Source organism: Asterias rubens, chromosome 13 (genome assembly GCF_902459465.1).
Source record: "Asterias rubens chromosome 13, eAstRub1.3, whole genome shotgun sequence".
Taxonomy (NCBI): Eukaryota; Metazoa; Echinodermata; class Asteroidea; order Forcipulatida; family Asteriidae; genus Asterias; species Asterias rubens.
Window position 1 is genome coordinate 3,443,926 of NC_047074.1, and position 21,184 is coordinate 3,465,109.

A 21,184-nucleotide genomic window follows, 5' to 3' on the forward strand; every position below is an offset into this window, starting at 1 on the left:
TGTTAATACGGAGGTCGTTGGTTCGAGTCCCACTCTAGTAAATTTTTATTTGTTTAACACCATGACCCGCTTTAAACTTGAGCTGGTTTCAAGTTTGCACCCAACAGAAGTACTTTAAGGAATCCACGGTATCGACAATTGGAAAAGTAATATTGATTGTTGGTGTTACTGCAAGAGACTAGTGGTTGCACTCTACAAATGCACAATGATTGATTGATTGATTGATTGATTGCTGTAACAGGAATGGCACCAATAGTTTAACGTCAGGGCCCAATTTCATAGCTCTGCTTAGCGGCCGATTTTGTGCTTACTGTGCAATTTCTATTTCATAGCGCTGCTAACCGTAGGCACATGAAAAGGCATGCTAACCTTCCGGTGCTTACCACACAAAAATAAATGACGTCACAATGCAAATCCACGGTAAACACGTAATATGGCCGCCCAATTTTTCTGCTAACCTGTGAAATACACTAAAAGGCTTAAGCAAATGTTTCTGCTACAGTAAGCACAGAAATTTGCTTACCGTTAAGCAGCGCTATGAAATTGGGCCCTTGTCTCAAATGACATCAGTAATTTATTACTTGTTATTTCTTTTACCTGCAATAATTAGTTCATACCTTGCAAAATGCCATGTAAATGCTTTTACAAACTCTAAAAGAATTGTTCGCACAAATCTAATTTAAAAATGGTCAATGCTGGAAAGATTTATCAATCTTATTCTAAATAAATAAAAGGTTTATTAAATTAACCTGTTTTCAGTGTTTTTTTATTTTTTTTTAAAGGAAGTTCATTATGCTTAATGCTTTTAATGAGGGTCCGATATCACATGGATTTAGGACTTTGTTTAGATAAACGTATGCTTTCTCAATTTTAGTACTTGCACTGTTTTCCTCTTTGTTCACAAACATTTAATTCACGGGCACACGCTCGTCTTAAAAGATCAGCCATTGAGGTCTTGGATGAAGGACATCCATGCAATGCACAAGCTATAGTTGGCAGGAAAAACTGACATTATTTCGAGACTGATTTTAGTGCAGATGAGATTGGCAGGGCCCTGTCTGTTCATGTGTGGTTTGTTGTCATAAGCCTTCAAGAAAGACTGTACTTGTTGTGCTAGTGCTGCCGGTACCAACTAGAAATGTCATAATGTCATTTCTGTACATCAATTGATTTTCATGCAAACTTTATAACTTGCGTTATATGGTACGGTGGGTGGGGGAGGAGGCTAGGCATCGCACGCAGACGGGTCGAAAGCGACAGTGACCAACACGTCACTTAGGAGCAGACCAATCATAAAGCAGAAGTTGAAAGCCTACGTTGCTCCAATTTATCCACTGGTTTCATTTAGGCCTCGTACCCGGGTTGACTTGTGGGTACGAGTTGGCCCGTTTCGGTTACAATAATGTTTCAGCAACTTTCATATTTTTGGGTTCAAATTGGATAAAAATGTCGTTATTGCAGAGTGTTTTCTTAGTTTGCGGGTAACTTTTTTTTTTTAAACCCCTTGTGTTTTTTCAAAATTTTTGGTCCGAATTGGATAAAAATGCTTGACCTAGGCCTATTCCTTTTGATTGTTTAAAATGTTGAACCCCATTGGATAAACCATGGAGGTAGGATAAACTATGCGACCCCCGCACCTCCCCCCCCCCCTCCCCCCTGCCGATATACACGGACCAATCCCTCTCTATCTGCGCATGCGTGGCTTATATGAGAGTGCAGCTGGTGGCCGGCCCATCGTGGGTGCCCGTCGTACTTTTGTCACGTGTGTTTTATGCTTTTCTTGTAGCTCTCTGTGCAAAAGACGTAAGCGCACGCCACTCTTTTCATCTAAAGAAAAAGGACGATTGATTTTAAACGGCGTGTGAAGAAAGTAAGTATAGTCGAAAAGTCTGTTTTTATTGTTGAGCAGAACATAATGATGGCGGAAATATAGACAGTTATTACTGATATAAGTTATACCATCATTGTTTTTAGTTTACTTCATTTCAAGTGGTTATTTAAGGGTTTTGGGGTATTCATTTATTCAGGTCGCAGGACGTCCGTCTTTTTTTACACAAAGAAAGAAGTGGTTCACATTGGAATGGGTTTATTCACACTGTGTTACTGTGTTACGTCTAATTCCGACACTTTGTTTCTTGTGTGCATCTCCGACCTCTGAGCTTTCAATTTAAATAAAATGATAATAACATTTTAATAATATAATAAAATAAATAATAAAATCTGTAGATAGAACCATGGAGCAATAATTGCTCCATGATAGAACTAGACTAGAGAGTCCGAGAGTTCTATTTCTAATGATTAGTTTAATTTATTTTAACTTTAACTTTGTGTTTATAAATATTATAATTAAGTAGAAAATAATGGTGGTTTGATAGTGAAAGTTTGATTGATGGATAGGTTTTCCTAGTTGCGTAGTTGCGATATAACGTAAACGATTTGATAAGTCCAAAAATTTGGTAGAGAGGAAGAAAAACAAGTTTCAAGTGCCTCCATTTCTAGTTGCAATAACTAGCTGTGATTTTTTTCACAGGACTCCAGCCCTGATACTTCGGCTTTTAAGGGGCACGGCAGTTTTGCCTTGACTTTTTGTAAAAATTTAGGGCACCAAGGCAATTTTCAAAAATTTGGAAGGGCATCACGGCAATCATAAAAAGTTGCGAAGGGCACGACGGCAGTTTGAAAAAAAACCTCAATGTTGCCTGTTAAAAATAGTTCTTCCAATTTTTCCATTTTCTAACTGTTACCCAATGAAAAAAAGAAAGCATTCATCTAATTCAACAAAATAAAGAACAACTACTTACAATACACAATAAATAATTTTTGTTCATACGTAATCCTACTATTGGTCATGCACGTTGTGTAGTTTTTCATAGAGCACTAAAATTCCCACGTAACTGCTCCATTTTGACACGATGTTGACAGAATAAATGCATGCGGTGCGCGACGCCTATGCTGTACATGATGGTACATCACATGTACTAAGCATGGGGGAAACCACTATCCCAGCATGCAAAGACACGTCGAGTCTTTTTCTCAAGGCGTTTAGTGTTGGTTCGCGTAATTTTACCACTAGAGGGCGTTTAATCTCACGCTATCGCTCTGTTCCGAAACGCCCTCTAGCGTTCGATGTTTCGAGTATTTTTTTTGTCGCACGCAAAGAACAATGACTAACGGGCCTGAAATCTGCTGTTGTGCCTTTTGTGCGTGAAATTGGGGTATATTTCGTTGCGTGAAATTTACACAGACATCGGGACTTTTTGGCTTATTTTCGAACTTTGACAACGTTGAATATAATTTGTTTTCGGGACGAAGGGCACGGCGGCAATGATGAGAAAAGGGCACGGCAATCATTGCCGTGAAAAATTGTTTTTTTGAAGGGCATTGCGGCAATCGTGAAGTATCAGGGCTGGGACTCGGGGAAAGTACTGAGTATACAGTGCTACACACATCGGTGTATATGGGTAAAAACCAAAAATTAATATTCTTTAACCCGAAGCAAAATTTAACATCTATTTAAATAACTAGCTAGTTGCGATAACGTAACCCTACTCCCGACGGCCGCCAGGCCGGATGGTTACGAGATTCTTTTGATCGGCAAATGACAATCTGGTCCAACATGTATAATTTCGACAGCTAAGTCACCAGATTTGCCCCATTTTTAATTTACTTTCAAAACTCATGACACAAATTCTAAGGGCACGAACTTAATCCTCAATGTCTAATGAACACTCAAAACACCATTGAGAAAATATTTTTGAAGAAAAAGGACAAAAACTTGCCAGATCCCGGAGCGAATTCCCAGGTTTATATTTTGGCATTGCACGCCGTTCACTCATAAAAGCGCGCACGCACTGCAGCACTGCACCATTGTAACATTGTAACCCTCCTCACTGCGGCAAAGGTTAGTTTCAAATTGTTTCCTCAGTTCCAACAACCGTACCCAATTCATTCGCGTATGACATGGGTACGAGGTGACTTGTTGGGTACTAAGTGGCTTGGCTAAGAAGCGACTTGAGTACGAAGTGACTTGGGTACAAAGTGACTTGGGTACGAAGTGATCGACATTTGTCTCAATACCACTTAGTTAGTTGCGATAACGTAAACATTTGTGACCAGCCTCCAAATGTCCTCCGACTGGTGGCTGACTTGAATTCACAACGAATTGGGTGAATATAGGATTTGAGGGTGAAATTGAATTGGGTGAAATACTCAAACATGTACAATTTCAACAGCTAGTCAATTCAATAGATTTGCTCAAATTTTACCACTCTCGAAAATCATGACACAAATTTTAATTAATAAGAACACGAACTTGATCCTCAAATTCTCAGTGTCTATTAAAATGAATCCTGTCATAACACTCAAAACACCATTGAGGAAATATTAGGAAGGAAAAGAAAAACTTTTCAGATCCTACTCCTAGACTCTCCAGAGCGAAACAGTCACAAATTTCCCAAGTTGACATTTTGAACCTAAGTGGGTGGAGCTTCTGCTCTGTATCCCAAAGATCATAACGGCGCATTGTACAGCCTGGCAACTAGCATTGATCAGGGTGCTCCAACTAGCCAACCAGCAGTCACCAATCCAGTAAGCCCCGTCCACTGTAAATGTGCATAGTTGACTAGCTGTAGGTATTATACGTGTTTGACCATTTTGCTCTGTTCGTGTCGCGGCCATAACAATACTACATGTTTCCAATGCCAGAGGGCAGGTAGGTATACAAGTACATCTCCTTCTCCCAGCTGTGAATTGGGTACTTTGATCAGGCCAATCAGTCAGTTAATGTTTAGCACAGTCAGTTATGCATATGTTACTGTTCTCTTACAATTATACAGAAAACACTATCAAAATGCCTGCTGCCGAACCAGATATCCCGACTAAGATCTTTGTCGGCAACCTCTCACAGGACACTGATGAGAAAAAGCTGGGAACTTATTTTAGCAAGATGGGGAAGATAAGTGAAGGTAAGTCTCAAAGTATTGCAACACTGTTGTTGAAAACCTCAACAAACTGATCCCCACTCAACTAGGCCTGTGCAGCTTGTTTCATAGTTATCTGGTTGTGACTGTTGATTTCTTAGTCGAGTTGTGACCGCCGCTTTTCAACTACTCGATTAATCGTTCTGCCATGACTACTTCAGCAATAGTCGCGATTACCTGTTTGGTGAACCAATTGTGTCGCTCACAGCAGTTAACGACACTATGATTTACTTACAAAACACAATCAGACATCAGTGACACAATCCTTCAATTTTTTCCAGCTATAATGTTACTGTATTTAGCCCGCAGGAACATTGCCACAAATTGTGAGAATTAAAAATTAGTCATGACTAGTGTCGTAACCGCGACTACTTGAGGTGCAACCAGTGGAGTAGTAAATTTCACAAGTCATCCATATTTGGGTGATTAAAATTTACATACTTATACTAAATTTGATTTATTTAGCTTACTGTAGGTGGTTGTTAAATGTTTGTTGCGTGTTACAAGTACGTGCAAATATCCTTGGTCTGGAGATAAAGGGTTCTTGACTCGCACTCGAATCAAGGTACATGTAACCAAATCGAGGCTAGAAGGGCAAATAGTCTGGACAGTTCATTTGTGTACAATGAGAATTGTACTGTTACTGGATACAGGGAACAAGACCAAGATAGTGGCTTTGTAGACCCCTTGCACACTGCTTAACGCACCTCCATGCCCATACTTTCCTATTTTGGGAGTCAATTCAGGAGTCGGTATGTGCACAACAGAATTGACTTGGTGGGAAATGGCAGATGCACATTGTTCAGAATTTCGTTTAGTTTTGTGCAAGGTCTTGATGATACAGAACTTTGGGTGTAGGGATTATAAAAACTTTTGCTAACACTACATCATTTCTTTTTTGTTTCAGTATTGTTAATGAGAGACAAGGAGACTAATGTGTCACGTGGCTTTGGATTCATCACATACGAGAACCCTTCTGACGCAAAAGATGCAGTGGGTCGCTTTAGTGACACTGTGAGTTATTATTTTTAAAGAGATTTGCAGGGCTGTATGCTTCGTTTTTGAAAGGGCAAGGGCACCAAGGCAATTTCTCTTTGTCAAAGGGCACCCTATGAGGAAATTGTAAAATTCTACTGGAGCATTTCAAGGGCACCAAGGCAATGACAAGGGGCAGCGGAGGCAATCGCCTCCGTTGCCTCTGTGAAGTATCAGGCCTGGATTTGTTATTTTGTTATGTAGCTCAGCGGTGTATACAAAAGGAAATATAAACTTCTGCTTTTGGACTAAAAATTGAAATGGCAAATACTTAAATAGTTACAAAAATTTAAAACATAATCTGAGGGGAAATAGATATACAGCAGAATCACAGATTCTCATTTTGGTTGTCTTGTTTTCAGGATCTCGATGGGAAGCTACTCCGAGTTAGCATGGCGCTGAAGGGGATTAAACAGCAGATCAGTGCCTCACGAGGTGGGGGACCCGGCCGTGGTGGTATGATGATGGACAGAGGGCGTGGTGGTTTCAGGTAACGGAGATTAAACCTAACTATCCCAAACCTTTTCAAAATCTTAGGGTTCAGATATCTTTGATTATTATCTGATAAGATATCATTCAAGTGACTTTGTTTGAAGAGTATGCCATTTGTACAAATTTAACAGTTGAGGCTCAGAATTGACCAAAACAATTTAATAGATGTTGGTTGGGGTAACTGCTGCTAACACATAGGATTCGAACTGCATCTAATTGTGAGACATCTGCTCTAGCGATGCAAAGGCCTCGAGTTTGAATCTCACCAGAGTGATTTTGCATCTCACCAGACATGCCAGAGTGATTTTGCATCTCACCAGACATGCCAGAGTGATTTTGCATCTCACCAGACATGCCAGAATGATTTTGCATCTCACCAGACATGCCAGAGTGATTTTGCTTGTGGATTATTTTCACAAAAGTTGGGGAGAATACTGATTACACAGTGCTTAGGCCGTGTCCGAAACGGCGACTTCGGCTACAGCTACGGCTAGATCGCCGGCGTCTGCCTATTCTTCAACACTGGTAGACGCGCTGATCTAGACGTAGCTGTAGCCGAAGTCGAAGTTTCGGACACGGCCTTTATATGCATTGATGTAAGGGTAAAAACAAATTAAATTCATCTTCTTGTTCATTTATTTATTTTCGTTTGTTCTACATATTATAGAGGTAGAAGTGCACCCATGGGTGGTCGAGGCGGTGGCCATTACTCCTACTCCATGGAAAGACCCCTTCTATCAGGACCCCCTGGGCGTGGGGGACCTGGAGGGCTCGGTGGGCCCCCAGGACGGGGTGGACCCCTCGGTAGGGGTGGTCCCCCCGGTCGTGGTGGCCCGTTACGAGGTGGTCCTTCTAGAGGCAGTCCGTACCCACCCAGGGGCGGAGGACCCCCACGGGGAGGGCCTCCAGAAAGAGGGATGATGCACCATGGTGAGGATGACTACCTGAGAGTGGGATCTACCGCTCCAAGGAGTGCCCCACCCAGGAGTGGAAAAGGTTTGTCATGCATTGGAAACCCTTAGGACAAAGTTTACCTTTGGTCTTTGAAACCCTTCAACTGTTTTAATCCTGTAGATGTGTATAATCAAGCTAACATTTTTGAAGTATTTTCTTATAAATTTATGAATTTTTTATCCATCTGTTTTTGGCTCTTGCGCTGTGGATGTTGTATAAAAAATAAACATAAAAAATAAATAAATAAAACATGTTAATTTTCAAAAGAGGGTCGCATTTTTGAGGCATTGCTGAAAATCCGGCTGCAAATATTATGTCTATGCAGGAAGAGCAACAAAAAAAGTTATAATGCCATGAGTTGTCATGTACCCTCAGTTCACATGAAGATAGTCTCTCCGGATTTTCTGCTCTCATCGCTTGAGATTCGGAGAATAGCACAACACTGGAGAGAATGGGAAAAGCTTGTGTGCCTGCTGTACACTGCAGCCAACTGATGATGATGTGTTGTACGAGTGATTACCAAATGTATACCTTTCCTTTAAAGCCATTGGACACTTTCGGTACAGAAAAAAAAAAAAGGTTCACAGATTTACAAATAGTTTACAGGGTTTACAGAAGGTAATGGTGAAAGACTTCTCTTGAAATATTAGTCCATGAAATGCATACTTTTTGAGAAAACGGTAAAACAGTATAAATTCTCGTTAGCGAGAATTACGGATTTGTTATAAACACATGTCATGACACGGCGAAACGCGCGAAAACGGGAGTGGGTTTTCCCGTTATTTTCTCCCGACTCCGATGTCCAATTGAGCGTAAATTTCCACAGGATTGTTATTTTATATATTAGTTGTGATACACGAAGTGTGTGACTTGGACAATACTGTTTACCGAAAGTGTATAATGGCTTTAAAGGCTGTATGTACTTTTTGTAGGATAAAAAACACAATGTCCACAGATTTACACTAAACTTACACAGTTTGAAGATAATGATAGTAGAAAGCTTCCCTGAAAATATTATGTGCTGAGGTGCTATAGTTTTGGGGAATGAGTAAAATAATTTCATGAAAATATATTGTGTCTCATGAGACGAAAATTATTTTGAGCATTTACAAACTTATTTTCATGACATTGGTTTACTCATTTCTCTAAAACTCAGCACCTCAGTAAGTAATATTTGAAGGGGAGCTTTCCACTATCATTATCTTCAAACCCTGTAAGTTTCATGTAAATCTATGGACATTTTGAAAAAGTACCCTAATCCTTTAAATGTAGGGTCATACTTTGTTAATGACCCTGAAAAAACATTTTGTAATTTGTAGCTGAAAGATAAAAAAATTGTTACAATGATAATGCTGGTTAGAATCCTGTGAAATCATTTCATCTAAATGACTAAAATAAAATATAAGTCATTAAATGTTGACTCTGCATGTATTTTTTTGTCTACAGAACCACTGCTGTCTGCTCCACCAGCCAGTGCTATGGGCGACTTTAGGCCACGTGGTTATGAAAGAGGTGCCTACGAGCGTGAAGCAGATGGCCGACGAGGTAAAATCACAGATTTATCTTACTTTCAACCAGGTTTCATGCCTGCGGTATTGTTTTTAAATTGGCACTAAAATGATGGGAATGTTTCTACTTCAAGTGTGTGAAAGAAGTGTTTTCAAAACTTACCTGTTGCATGTAAATATAACAATTAAAAAACTAAAATACCTTTGCTGTAAAACCTCAATGCATGAATCACATGTTGAAGATATTGTTATGTAACTTGTTCAAGAGTACGCAATCTGTTTGTGCATGATTTATCAGACATTATGGTATTTCGGTCGTACTTAGTGAAAACTTTGTTTCTGTTCACGTGTTTGCATGTTCAATTTCAGATAGACTATCCACATTAAATACACAACGCAATTTATCTTGTTTAATCAAACCAAGGCATATCGTTTGAGGCTCATGTAGGCAGTGGCCTCCATATAATTACAGGTCTTGAATGAAAAAGCATGGACCCATCAAAACAGGATTTCAACATGTACAATGGATTTTTGCGACACTCCTGAAAACATTGCTCTGTGATTTTTTCTTTTGTTTTCTCAAAACTTTATGACCAATGAATCTGAAACTTCTACAGGTAAATTAAATATGTACATCTTCATTCACAGTGAGTAGGAATTTATTATGGCCCAAAACGTGATCTACAAAAGGTACCACAAACCCTTTAACCAAAGAGTTTCCATAATACACAGGGGAAAACTAACTGACATAGTGGCACAAGGAAGACTATAAGCCTTTTTGAGATATAGCGGACACAATGCTACAACACTATAAAGGTTTGGGTAAATTTGTCTGTATACATCCAAACCAAACACTCCTATTATGACAGCCATACCTCAAAATGGCTTATTGCCGTGAATGACATCAGGTTTCCTGCATGAACTAGGCTACATTTGAGTATGTTGAATGGGTGGATTATTTTTCATGGCAACCTTGTTTTGACTTGCAGATCATCCTCCACGTTCAGGGTACGATGCTGAGGAGCCTCATGTTGAACCAAGACGCAGAGGTTACCCAGAGGAGGACTTTGGTGCAGGTGAGATTTCCTACCCTGGACACTTGATGCTTAGGAGTTTGAATTTGAAGAAAGTCCTCGTGACACCATTTATAGCTCAATATTGTCCCTTGACCAGAACTACTAATACAAGAATATAGTTTGGTTTTTACCCTCACACCCATGTGTATTGAGAACTGTATACTCAGTACTCCCACGTTTGTGAACAAAATCCACATGCAAATCACTCGGATGGGGTTCAAACCCATGTTCTTTGCATTGCTAGACCAGTCTTACCACTAGACCACTGAGCTAGCTCGATGAACTTAGGCAGTTTGAATCCTTAGCACCAGGGGTCGATTTCACAAAGAGTTAGGACTCGTCTTATCTCGACTTAGGACGAGTAACTCCCTAACTTAAGATTAATCTTAAGGTCTGCATGCTACAGTGCATGGTTGGGACTCGTCCTAAGTCCTAAGATTAGTCTTAAGTTAGGAAGATGTTTATTTTGTGCATCAAAGATAAAGAGTATAATTTGGTTTTACTGTTACTGAAACATGTACAGTGTTTTGTCTACTCGCAGTTGTAGAAACCTTGAATTTTATTTCTGTATAAATATTTAGGTAGGTCTGCGGCCAACTAAATCTTACTATCATCAGGCTACTACAAAGTATGTTAAGCTAGGGATTACCTTGGGACTGCCTGGAAACATACTTAAAGGCAGTGGACACTATTGGTAATTGTCAAGAACTAGCCTTCAAATTTGGTCTATCTCAACATATGCATAAAATAACAAACCTGTGAAAATTTGAGCTCAATCGGTCAATCGAACTTGCAATAAAATAATAAAAGAAGAAAAAAACACCCCTGTCACACGAAGTTGTGTGCGTTTAAATGGTTGATTTCGAGACCTCAAGTTCTAAATCTGAGGTCTCGAAATCAAATTCAGGTAAAATTACTTCTTTCTCGAAAACTATGGCACTTCAGAGGGAGCCGTTTCTCAAAATGTTTTATACCATCAACCTCTACCCATTACTCGTCACTGTTTTATGCTCATAATTATTTTGAGTTGTTACGAATAGTGTCCACTGCCTTTAAATTGCATATAACTAAAAGTGCCTAGTCAAAACATTGAAACCAAAATCTACTACGCGGTAGTAGAATGTAAAGTAAGACAACTTCTCAAAAGAATAAATCTACCTGGCAAGTAGATGCTAGTGCCACTGCCCGCAAATTGATGCCTCATTATGCAATGACTCATATCCCATAAAAGTGCCTCCCAATGAGGCAAAAGTTGTCTGTCATATTCTTTTAGGGAAACCTCTGCTCCCTGGGTCAATTTGATGCGCAACTATTTCAAAGTTTCTTTGTTGTTTGTCTACTCCATTTACAGCACCAGCAGCTGCCAGGCCAGCTCGCAGTGGGTATGACGAAGCTGCCCCAGACCCTTACTCTCGTGAGCGCTTCCCACCAGCCAGGGAAGAGCCAAGAAGAGCCTATCCTGAACGAGAGGGGTAAAGTTCAAATTTACTGTCATTGAGATATAATTAAGAAATCTAAGGTTGTAAGGTTTGTTGGGTGCAAGTTCATGGCTCTGCTTACTGCCAAATTCTGCACTTGCGATTTTCAGACTGACATAAAAGGGAAATGTGCCAAATTTCTACGTTAGCTGTGTAATCAAAGAAAACGTGGACAACCCACCGATTCTTTGCTTACGGTAACTAGAGCCATGAAATTTTGCCCTTTTCTGTACTGTTGGACAGTTCCGGAAACCACCCTGCCTGTTACTCCTCTAACAGCTGGAAATTGCCCTCTAAGACTGGCAAGTTGTATCTTGAGTTGTACACATGCATTTTATAAAAAATTTAACTTTGTTTGTGATACTTTTTGTTCAGTTATGCCAATCGTGAGGCGCGTGACCCGTACGCCCCCCCTGCTAGGGACTCCTACTCCACAGCTGCTGCGTCACGTCCGACTTACGACTACAGCCTGCCACCAGGCCGTGAGGTACCCGGCCCTCCCCAACCCGCCCCTCCCCGCGAGTTCCTGCCCGCCACGGCCCGTACTGGCAGTCGGTTTGATGATGGGCGTGGTGCTCCCCCTGCTAGAGATTATGAGAGGGTTCCAGTTAGGGAGTATGGTGCAGAGAGAGCCGAGGCTGGCTATGGCAGAGATTATGAACGTAAGTTGATACTTGTTGATGTGCTAGGTGCTAGTGATAACATTAACTTCATAAAAAAAATATTGGTTTTGAATGAAATGAAGTTTTAAGCCTGTAGAGACCTGAGCGGCTGTAACTGTAAGCAGCTTGCAGGCTTCTCCCTATGCATAAGCCAGGGTGTTGGTACGATATGCGCGAATTGCATGCCAATACATGCACTTTTTCGTCCTGTAATTAAAAAAAAAAAAAAATGAACATCAAACAATTTATGCTCCAGAAGGCACTTAAAACCAAAATTAACACCTAGTAAAAAACATTCCAAAGACCTCGTTTTTATTCCGCATTCTTGTGGTAAACATTGGGGTCCAGAATGCCCCCACAGTTTTCATCAACCCTTGGGAGAACCCTGGCTACTTCGACATTGTAGGATGGAAAGAAAAGGCACGGGGTAAGGAGTTTCAAAGAGATGCAGAATGTGGAACAAAGTTTTTGGAATATTACCGATTGGTCGTTTTGCACTGAGGTTGCTGTAGCTTGATTGAAAGAAGTCCACTGTGATTGACATGAGATGAATTGATTTGATTTGATTTTATATTGATTTGATATGATTTGAAATGATTTGATTTTGATTTTGATCAGGTGAACCAGCTTCCAGGAATCAATACGGCGGTGAGCAGTACCCGAGAACACCTGCCCGGGCAGCGGAACGAGAATACGGGGGTAATGTATAGCCTTTATCTATAGCCTTTATAAACACTTGGGTTTCTCTGAACTGTATACAGGTTGCTCCATAGGTTGGTTGTTGTCAACGGAATGCTGGATTACAGGCAAATTTGAAAATAAATAAAAATTAATTAGAAGTCACATGAGGAATTTTCAGACAAAATACAGTGCCTTCTTGTTGAGAAACAGCACAACGACAATGTAATCGCGAATCCATTACTAACATTGTCGACTTGGCTAGTGCCTACTTCATCATACAAAGATTTTTTTAAACTAAAAACAGTCTTCGATAACTGAGAATCTGACATGCTACGCAAAATTTGTCAACCGTAAAGTGACAAATAGAAATTTAAAATTTACTCTGTGGCTTGAATATAGAGGAAAACAACCACACCCTCTGGAAAAAAAATCACATATCTTTTCTTAAAAAAAGTCTATGCAAAAATACCATTTATGTTCAATAAGGTAAGTGTAGACTCACTGTATTCAACGAAAATTAATTCATATTTAATCAGTAAATTTACATGAAATATTGAAATGCTGTAATTTGTTTGAAAAAAAAAAAAAATCTAAAAAAGAAGGAAAAAACAAATTCAACCTACCTCATCGCTTTTGTATAAAATGAAATCAAAAGGAAAGGAAAAACCTGATGCAAAATCTGGATGTAAGGACTTGTCAAACGATTAACTTGCTCACTACATCTTCAGGATTAGATTTGTTGTCCAGAATTTCCCTTAGTGACCTGAGAAATTGTTAATACACACGTTTAAACAATTACTTGTTTTGCTTTGAGACCTTTCTATTCGGACAAATCTTGTGCACACTCTTTCACAAATAAAATTAGTCTTTGACAAAAACTATAATATGTAAATATTTACCTGATATTTAGGTGTATTACTTCCTATATTGTTTTTCATTGGGACACAGTTGGGCTTAAAGAAGTCAGTAAAAATATTAACTGCAATTGGACCCCATTCAAAGATTACATCGAATAAAAAAGTGTAAAAAATGTTACGTGTATAAAAATCAGATTCTAGTTTTGGGATGAGAAAAATGTCTCGCTTGGCATGGTCAAACAAATTGCTGGTGTTTTGAATAAAAGGACCAAATAGAATATTTTAAATACTGGAGGCAAGTTTTCCACAGTTCATCAAGTATATATTTAAACTGCCTTAACAACATTAAACAGTAAATGAAAAAGTCGTTGGAAAAAAAAATTGAAAGAGCAACATACTCTGCAAAGAATGCAAAGACCCATTGTCATCCATGCATCAAAAAAAAAACTTTGATTTTCTACCCTCCTTAAATTTGGAAATTTAATTGAAAATTTCAAAATATGCTGCCAGATGTTCAAGCAGGGGATTGGAAAATGCATTGTGCTCTTCATAGTCAACAACACCAATCAGGGAACGTTCATCCAACTCCAGTGGAATTATTTGAAAATTGTGCCTAATTATTATTATGCAATTAATTTTTTTGTCCCAAACCACAGGGTCCTCAAGTGCAGCCCCACGTTATGATTCCTATGCCTCCCGCGAGCCCTATGGTGATAGCCGCTCTGCCCGCCCCGCCGACAAAGCCCCTTATGGGGCACGTGACTCCTATGGGTCACCCTCAGCTGCCGGGGGGCGTGGGGCTTACCCCTCTGCCGAACGTGCGTCCCGCCCCCTTGATCGCAATGGTGGCGGGGTGCCCCCTCCCGCTAGGGCCCCACCCTCAAGCAGGGGTTATGAGCGTTACTAAAGTTCTGATGTTACAAAGGGGAAGTCCAAAAAATAGAGACGCACAGAAAAAAAAAACACCAGAGCAAGAAAGACGTCAAAGTTCAAGTTTTAAGAAAGAAGAGGAAAAAAACGCTGTTTTAAAAACATGTAATAAACAACTGTTGTTGCAGTTAAATATTTTAAGCAAATTTTGTTTTAGTGTGGGCTGATGATTGTATTGGGGGAAATTGTCAACAAGGAAAAGAAAAAACTTCAAAAAATAAAACGTTTTAAGTAACACAATTGTCAAATGGAAACCGCGCACCAAAAGTCTTCTAAAGTCCTGTTCATACTTCCTGCGAATGCGAATGCAATGTGTATTTGACATGAATTTGACATCACACCCTCCTTTTGCAGCGATTATTCGCAAGGGAGCAGAGCAGAGTTCAACTGCTGCGAATTGTTCTTTGCGAATTTGTGACGTCAAGATTCGCTTCGCATTCGCAGGAAGTATGAAGCGGGCTTAATAGTTTTTAAATAATCAAAGTAAAATTGTAAAGATGTGGATTGTTGCCAAAACCATTACATTTCTAGAAAGGAAAAACTATTTTGCCGTTGTTTATAAAATATCCTTGAATAAGAAACCAAACTATGAAGGGAAAATAAACATGTATAATCAAGCGAAATAACAAAAATATGGTTCCGTTATGTTGTGTAACTGAACACCAAATTACAATGGGGAGTTGGATGTTGAAAAGAACTGCCAATTAAAAGTTCACTATCTGAATCACAAATTAAATTCCTTGTTTATTCCTATTAGTTACAAAGACTGGATCTGAAGCAGTAAAGGTAGAACTAGTACTTTTGTTCAATCGGCAAGGCAGATTGTATTGTAATTTGGCGATTAGCTTTGAGGCTCTGTCACACAGGCCCTGATAACGAAACAAGAACGATAAAAATGCACACCCATGATTGGTTGAATTGCTCCACGCTTTTATTCAACCAATCGAGGTCGAGCATTTTTATTGTTTGCGTTTTCAGTCTCCTTATTGGGGCCTGTGTGACCGGGCCTGTAAAAGGCAAAACCTAAATCTCTTCCAAAAGGCAGATTTCTTAAATTCAAACCATTTCCAGAATTTTTTCTAAAATTTGCTTTGTCCTTGGCGTAAAATCATTTCTCCATATAGCTATACAAAAGTGCGAAGGAATACATGTTGAAAATCAGGTGAAATTAATTTGTCAGCAATGTAGATTTTAAATTAGCAACCGATTTTAAATTCTAAGTGCAAATCAAAGGACTTAATAAATGTTCCCACACTCGAAGGAAATAGCCATCAAATTACATTTTTAATTAAAAGGTTTTATGAATGGAAATATCCATGTTGTATGTTAACACTGTAGGATTAGTTAAACAAAGTCTAGAAAGACAAACAAAACAAGTTGATAGCGAAACAGGAAGTGTATCTAAATGTATTAATTATTACTGCTTCTTTTTTATTACTCTTTTTATTGGTTCAGTGGACAGTTTAGTGTGTTCTGTTTATCTATTTAAAAATCCTGTACCGCAATTTACCTAAACAAAAAAACAAAAGAAACATGATTAACAATTGGGAAATCATTCAAATATTACAAATTGTTTTACAAACTTTGCTTTTTTTATCCAGCTTTTTGTTAAAAAAAAACACCTTTTTATTTGTACATTTATAGTCAAAATGTCCTTAAATCGTCAAATGTTTTATACATGTAGTAGTTAAAAGTACGTATTTGAACATTCAACGATCTTAAGAAATGTCAGTGGTATTTATTTTGTATTTGTGAGCCTGCGAAATAAAAATTATTTGGATGTTAATCGCAATCCCTTTCAGTGATTGTACACTATACATACATGTAGTCGTTTAGATGTAACTTTTGATGTAATTGGTGAACCAGCTATCATACCTGCTGTACAGTACACAACAATGTACCAGAGCATGCCCTGAAACAAGAACACAATACAAAATGCATTTTCTAAATTGTGAAGTTAACTTCTGTGCCTCAGTGGTTAAAAATTGCCTCAGAGAAAAAAAATTAAGGTTTAAGGGATTTCCCTATTAAAATGATTCTGAATGATGTGCCAGTTGCTAGTCAAACATCATCACTTTCTGTTAAAATTTAGCTTTTAGTCTGCAAAAAATTGTAAATAAATAGTTTGATAAAAAAAAATTCTGTATGACAAAAGAGACTATTCCAAAATTTACAACAAAAAGTACAAAACAGAAATAAACTGGAAGAAAATTAAGACGAGCAGTTCATTTTGAGAGGCAATGTCAATGTGAGATAAGTGAATTGTATCCCAAAGTATTAAAAATGATGGACCAAACATGTTCAAAATTAAGTTTTTTATTTTCTGCCATGCTCAGGTTTTGCATAACTACATATTACAGATAGCATTTGGGGGTAATGGATTACAAAAGGTAAAACTTCAAGCAAACTTGGTTCTTCTCAGAACCAATGGTTCTCACAAGATATCCATAATCTGCTAAATATGTTCGAAAATGTACTTGGTTCTTAATTTCCTACACTGCAAGTTTCAAATCTTACTTAAAAAATGTTGTTTAAAGCGTATTGAAGAAACAATTTTTAATGTTGAATGAGAGAAATAAAGTCAGTGTTTTTGTTTGAAAAAAGAAGAAGAATTTGTTTAGTTGTTAGGATGCCAGCACTTTGTGTGACATATTGGTGACTACATTTCATGCCTTGGCGAAGATTCACTCCTGCAATATTAAAACACAGCGTCATTCACTCCTCACTGCCCGACGGAAATTCAGACAAATGCCGGTTGCCCTACAAATTCTTGGATAACGGATAACTAATTAGCTTTTGAATGATTTTGATACAAAAATGTACATGTAGTTGTTTTGTTTGCATTCCAATTGAAGCTTTGAGGTTAAACACAAAAGAGATATTTTTAAAAAACAAGTGTGAGCAATGAACTTTCTTCTTTTGGAGAACAATAAAGTTTTCATTTGTCTTATGTCTATCAACACGAAACAAAGTTTGTGTATGAAGTTATATTTGAAAGACGGAAAGTTGTGTGGACAATTGTTCTTAATTAAGTAATTTAGCTACAAACTGATTGAAAATAATCACAACATACCTTTTGAAATAATGCGTCTTTGTTGAGACCAATTAAGATCTCACTCGGAGGTAATCGGCTTAATAATGAAAAGTCCCCTCGATCCACTATAGTAAAAGTATGTAGTAGTCAGGGCCCATTTGTATACCTTCCCCCCAGGTATTTTGTACGTAGTTAAAAAACAAGACATGTCTTTTCAGAACTTAGAGGTCTCCTGAATCGGAAAATCTACTCCGCGGTAATAGATATAAAGCAATTTACCTAGGATTACACACGGTGTTGCTGAAAACCAGATTTACATGTATATTGTTTCAAGTAAAGAAACATTTTTAAATTCCTAATTATTAATGATGAGGACTATCCATCCCAACAAAGAGGTCTACCGACGTTGATTTTCAGGGTAAGTAATAGGAAGTGGAAACGCTGCCAAATTTCAAAATCCTTATAAATTTATTTTTTAACTTTGAAAGGAAATACTCTCCAAAAATTTAATTTACCGTCATCCTCGGAAATAAATTTAAATGATAAATTGCTGAAACCAAATGCAAATCTTAGAAATGTTAAATAAATTTTATGTAGAAAAAAACTAAAAATATTCTGAGGTAATTTTAAAGAAAAACTACAGAGATCATAGCATTGGATCTTGCACTCATTTTAATGTTAGATGATTGACATCTTATGTTTAAATACGTGCAATATGCCATAGCACATTTTATTGAATGAGAAACTAATGTAGCTCTTCACTTCAAATAAAATTGGAAAAAAAAACATGTAACAAAACCAAAACTGATTACTAATGTGGGTTTTTTTTCATCTGAATCTAATTTCCTCTTTACCAAAGCGTTGTGGAACAGGCGAAAATGTAATTAAAACATGATATGAAACTCAAGTTGATATAACAAAAAAGGTATTACTTTTGGAAATCCACTTTTATAAATTTTACAAGTACAAACAAAGCAAAATTGTATCAACTACATTATTCAAGATAAACACACAATTACAAACTTGGTATCCACTCATTTTGTACGAAATTATAAAAATATATTGCATAAAATGCTTCAGACGCAAAGAATACTAAAATGTGTATTTAACTATCAAAGGTTTTCATTAGGCAGATTTATACTCCTGGATTCTGCAAATGTTTATTTTTCATCGTTGCCAGAACATAGAAAATTTGTTTCATAAAACAATTAGTTTGGGAAACAAATATTTAAAAAATTGTATAGACTTTAAACCAAATTGATGCAATAATGAGGTAAATTTTAATGACTCTGCTTACTGTTTGCAAAAATAAAAAGTGATTGGTGAAGCATGAGATCAAAGGTACATCTAGCATTATCCTGCCAGACTCTCAAGGCCGCTATCTGGCATTATAGAATCCTTTCAAATGCCATCAAAAGCCTAAAACAGTCTCCCCTCTGATGACAATGACGAGCTATCATTAGCTGAGAGATGTTGTAGCGCAAACCCACGTGCATGATTCCCTTCGACATAAAGATCGACGGCCAAAGCAAAGGGTCTATTAACAAGAGTTTAAACCAACGATTCTTTTCAGAACCACTCAACTCATTTAGAGATAGTCATGTAACACATAGTGTTACCACAAACCTTTCCATATCGCAATTCCACCAACCATGCAAAGTTTCAAATCCTTCTTAAGCTTTGAAAGGTGTCGTCAGATGTTAAGCAAAAGGTTGCTAACTTTCCCATCCTGCTCACTGCGCATTTATAAGCCAGTAAAACTTCAACCAGTTGTACAAACTTAGACATGTGAAAACTGAAACGAGATGCAAATTTTGTCTTTACTCTTCAGCTTTGCGTTTGGTTAAAAAGTTCAGCGACTACACACCTGTTTGGACGCCACAAACTGACAACTCGATGGGGAAACAACATCACAGGCAAGCAGTTTGCTGATTCCATCTGTACATGTAAGACGGTATTCATTGTAGACTTGTTGAGAAGTTGTTGAATGTTTTTTTACTACAGCGTGAGTAAAAACGAAGTTGACCGAGATTTGTGATTTAAAAACACGAACAGCAACTGACAATCAAAACCCAAGTGAAGCACATGTATTAAAAAAAGCAGTCAGTCCTGCTTATAAATCTGGAAAAAAAAAAGAACGAAACAAATTGATAATTTCTAAGGGAAGATATGCCTGTTTTACTGAAAGCACTCGTGTTTGTAGCTGTTAATTGAATGGTAATGCTTGACTAAATCTAATGTATGGTGGCAAAGGAAATAAAAACAGGTAAAATGCTTTCTGTACATATGTTTTGTCAAGGATTCCGTGGACAGCTTGCAACACGAGTACCTTTACTAACAGACATAACACTACTTATAGGAATGATCAATTTCCTTCGTTCGTTTTTTTTCTAACATGCAGGAGAAATTGCTTGTTAAACACATGCTTTACTGAACATTTGAGTGTCATTTTGTTTGTTTTGAAAAACATCACCAATCCTGGTCAACTTCTCTTTGACTCGCCCTGTATACAATGTATACTGCTTTTGCGAGACTGCTAGCTCTGCGCATGAGAGACATTTACGCTATCATCACCACAAATATTTAATGGCTTGTCGAAAAGTCTATATTCGTTGGTACTTTTTATACGATTACTAGATGGTACCTTTATATAAACCTGGATGAATTCAAAATATCGTCTATCAAGAAAAAATGTTGCGTGTTTGAGATGGGGGGGGTGGCTAATTTAGCAAAACTAATTTCAAACCTTTCTTTCCAATGCTGTCAACATGCCAAACAGAAGTGCAGCTAAGAGGTTCACCGCCAACTCTTTAGAGGGTAAGTTTTTGCAGCTGAATTGGGTATTATTTTGTACAGATAATTGTCATTAGAAATGAATATTTACCTTAAGAATATGCAAATGGAAATTATATTTTTAAATGTACTTTTATAATAAATTTGGAAGGAAACTATTTATTTTTATCACTTTGTGAGCTGAGGTTATTTGTGCAATAAACAATATTTCTGGAAGAAGATTACGATTGTCAGAGTATTTGAGTGTAATTTTCATTAATTTCACCACTGGTTTTCCATTATGAAGGCACTATTTTTTAAAGGGACATGTTGCCTTCGGATGTGGTGCTTTGGGGGCTACTAGAATACGATTGAACAAACATGCCTTGTCATTATGTTGTTTTCCATTTACTTCATGAACTAATGGGGTCTGCCATTTTGTGGAGTAGAGTAACAGATTTAGTTCATCGGAAATGTAAATCGTGTAACTTCACAAAGTAAAAGGGAAAACCACACAATTCCGATGTATCTTTGTGTTCTATTATGTTTTTAAAACATCTTTCGAATCACATTAATTTCATAGCTAACACTTTTTATAGCTCTCAACAAAGCCAATCGGAAAGCAACTTGTCCCTTTGAAATCCAATGGGCTGCACCCCAAGCAGATCTTCGGCTGAGTTAATATTTTGAAGGCCCTCTAAATGTTCTATAGTAGACATCTGAGAG

At 37.9% G+C, this 21,184-nt stretch overlaps 1 protein-coding gene across 4 annotated transcripts; it reads left to right on the plus strand.

Annotated features, from left to right (window-relative positions):
• Nucleotides 1-1,793: 1,793 nt before the first annotated feature.
• Nucleotides 1,794-20,707, plus strand: LOC117298361 (RNA-binding motif protein, X chromosome-like). Of its 4 annotated transcripts, none has more exons than XM_033781579.1 (12): nt 1,794-1,870; nt 4,836-4,964; nt 5,887-5,993; nt 6,377-6,504; nt 7,174-7,502; nt 8,907-9,005; nt 9,958-10,044; nt 11,396-11,516; nt 11,898-12,184; nt 12,803-12,883; nt 19,518-19,602; nt 20,466-20,707. In XM_033781579.1, exons 2-12 carry the CDS (start codon nt 4,850-4,852, stop codon nt 20,554-20,556), a joined length of 1,530 nt encoding a protein of 509 aa, XP_033637470.1. In that variant the 5' UTR covers nt 1,794-1,870; nt 4,836-4,849; the 3' UTR covers nt 20,557-20,707. The 4 variants fall into 4 exon arrangements, with proteins under 4 accessions (XP_033637470.1, XP_033637472.1, XP_033637471.1 ...); XM_033781581.1 differs by having other exon boundaries at nt 19,518-19,632; nt 20,466-20,543; XM_033781580.1 differs by having other exon boundaries at nt 19,518-20,556.
• Nucleotides 20,708-21,184: the final 477 nt, after the last annotated feature.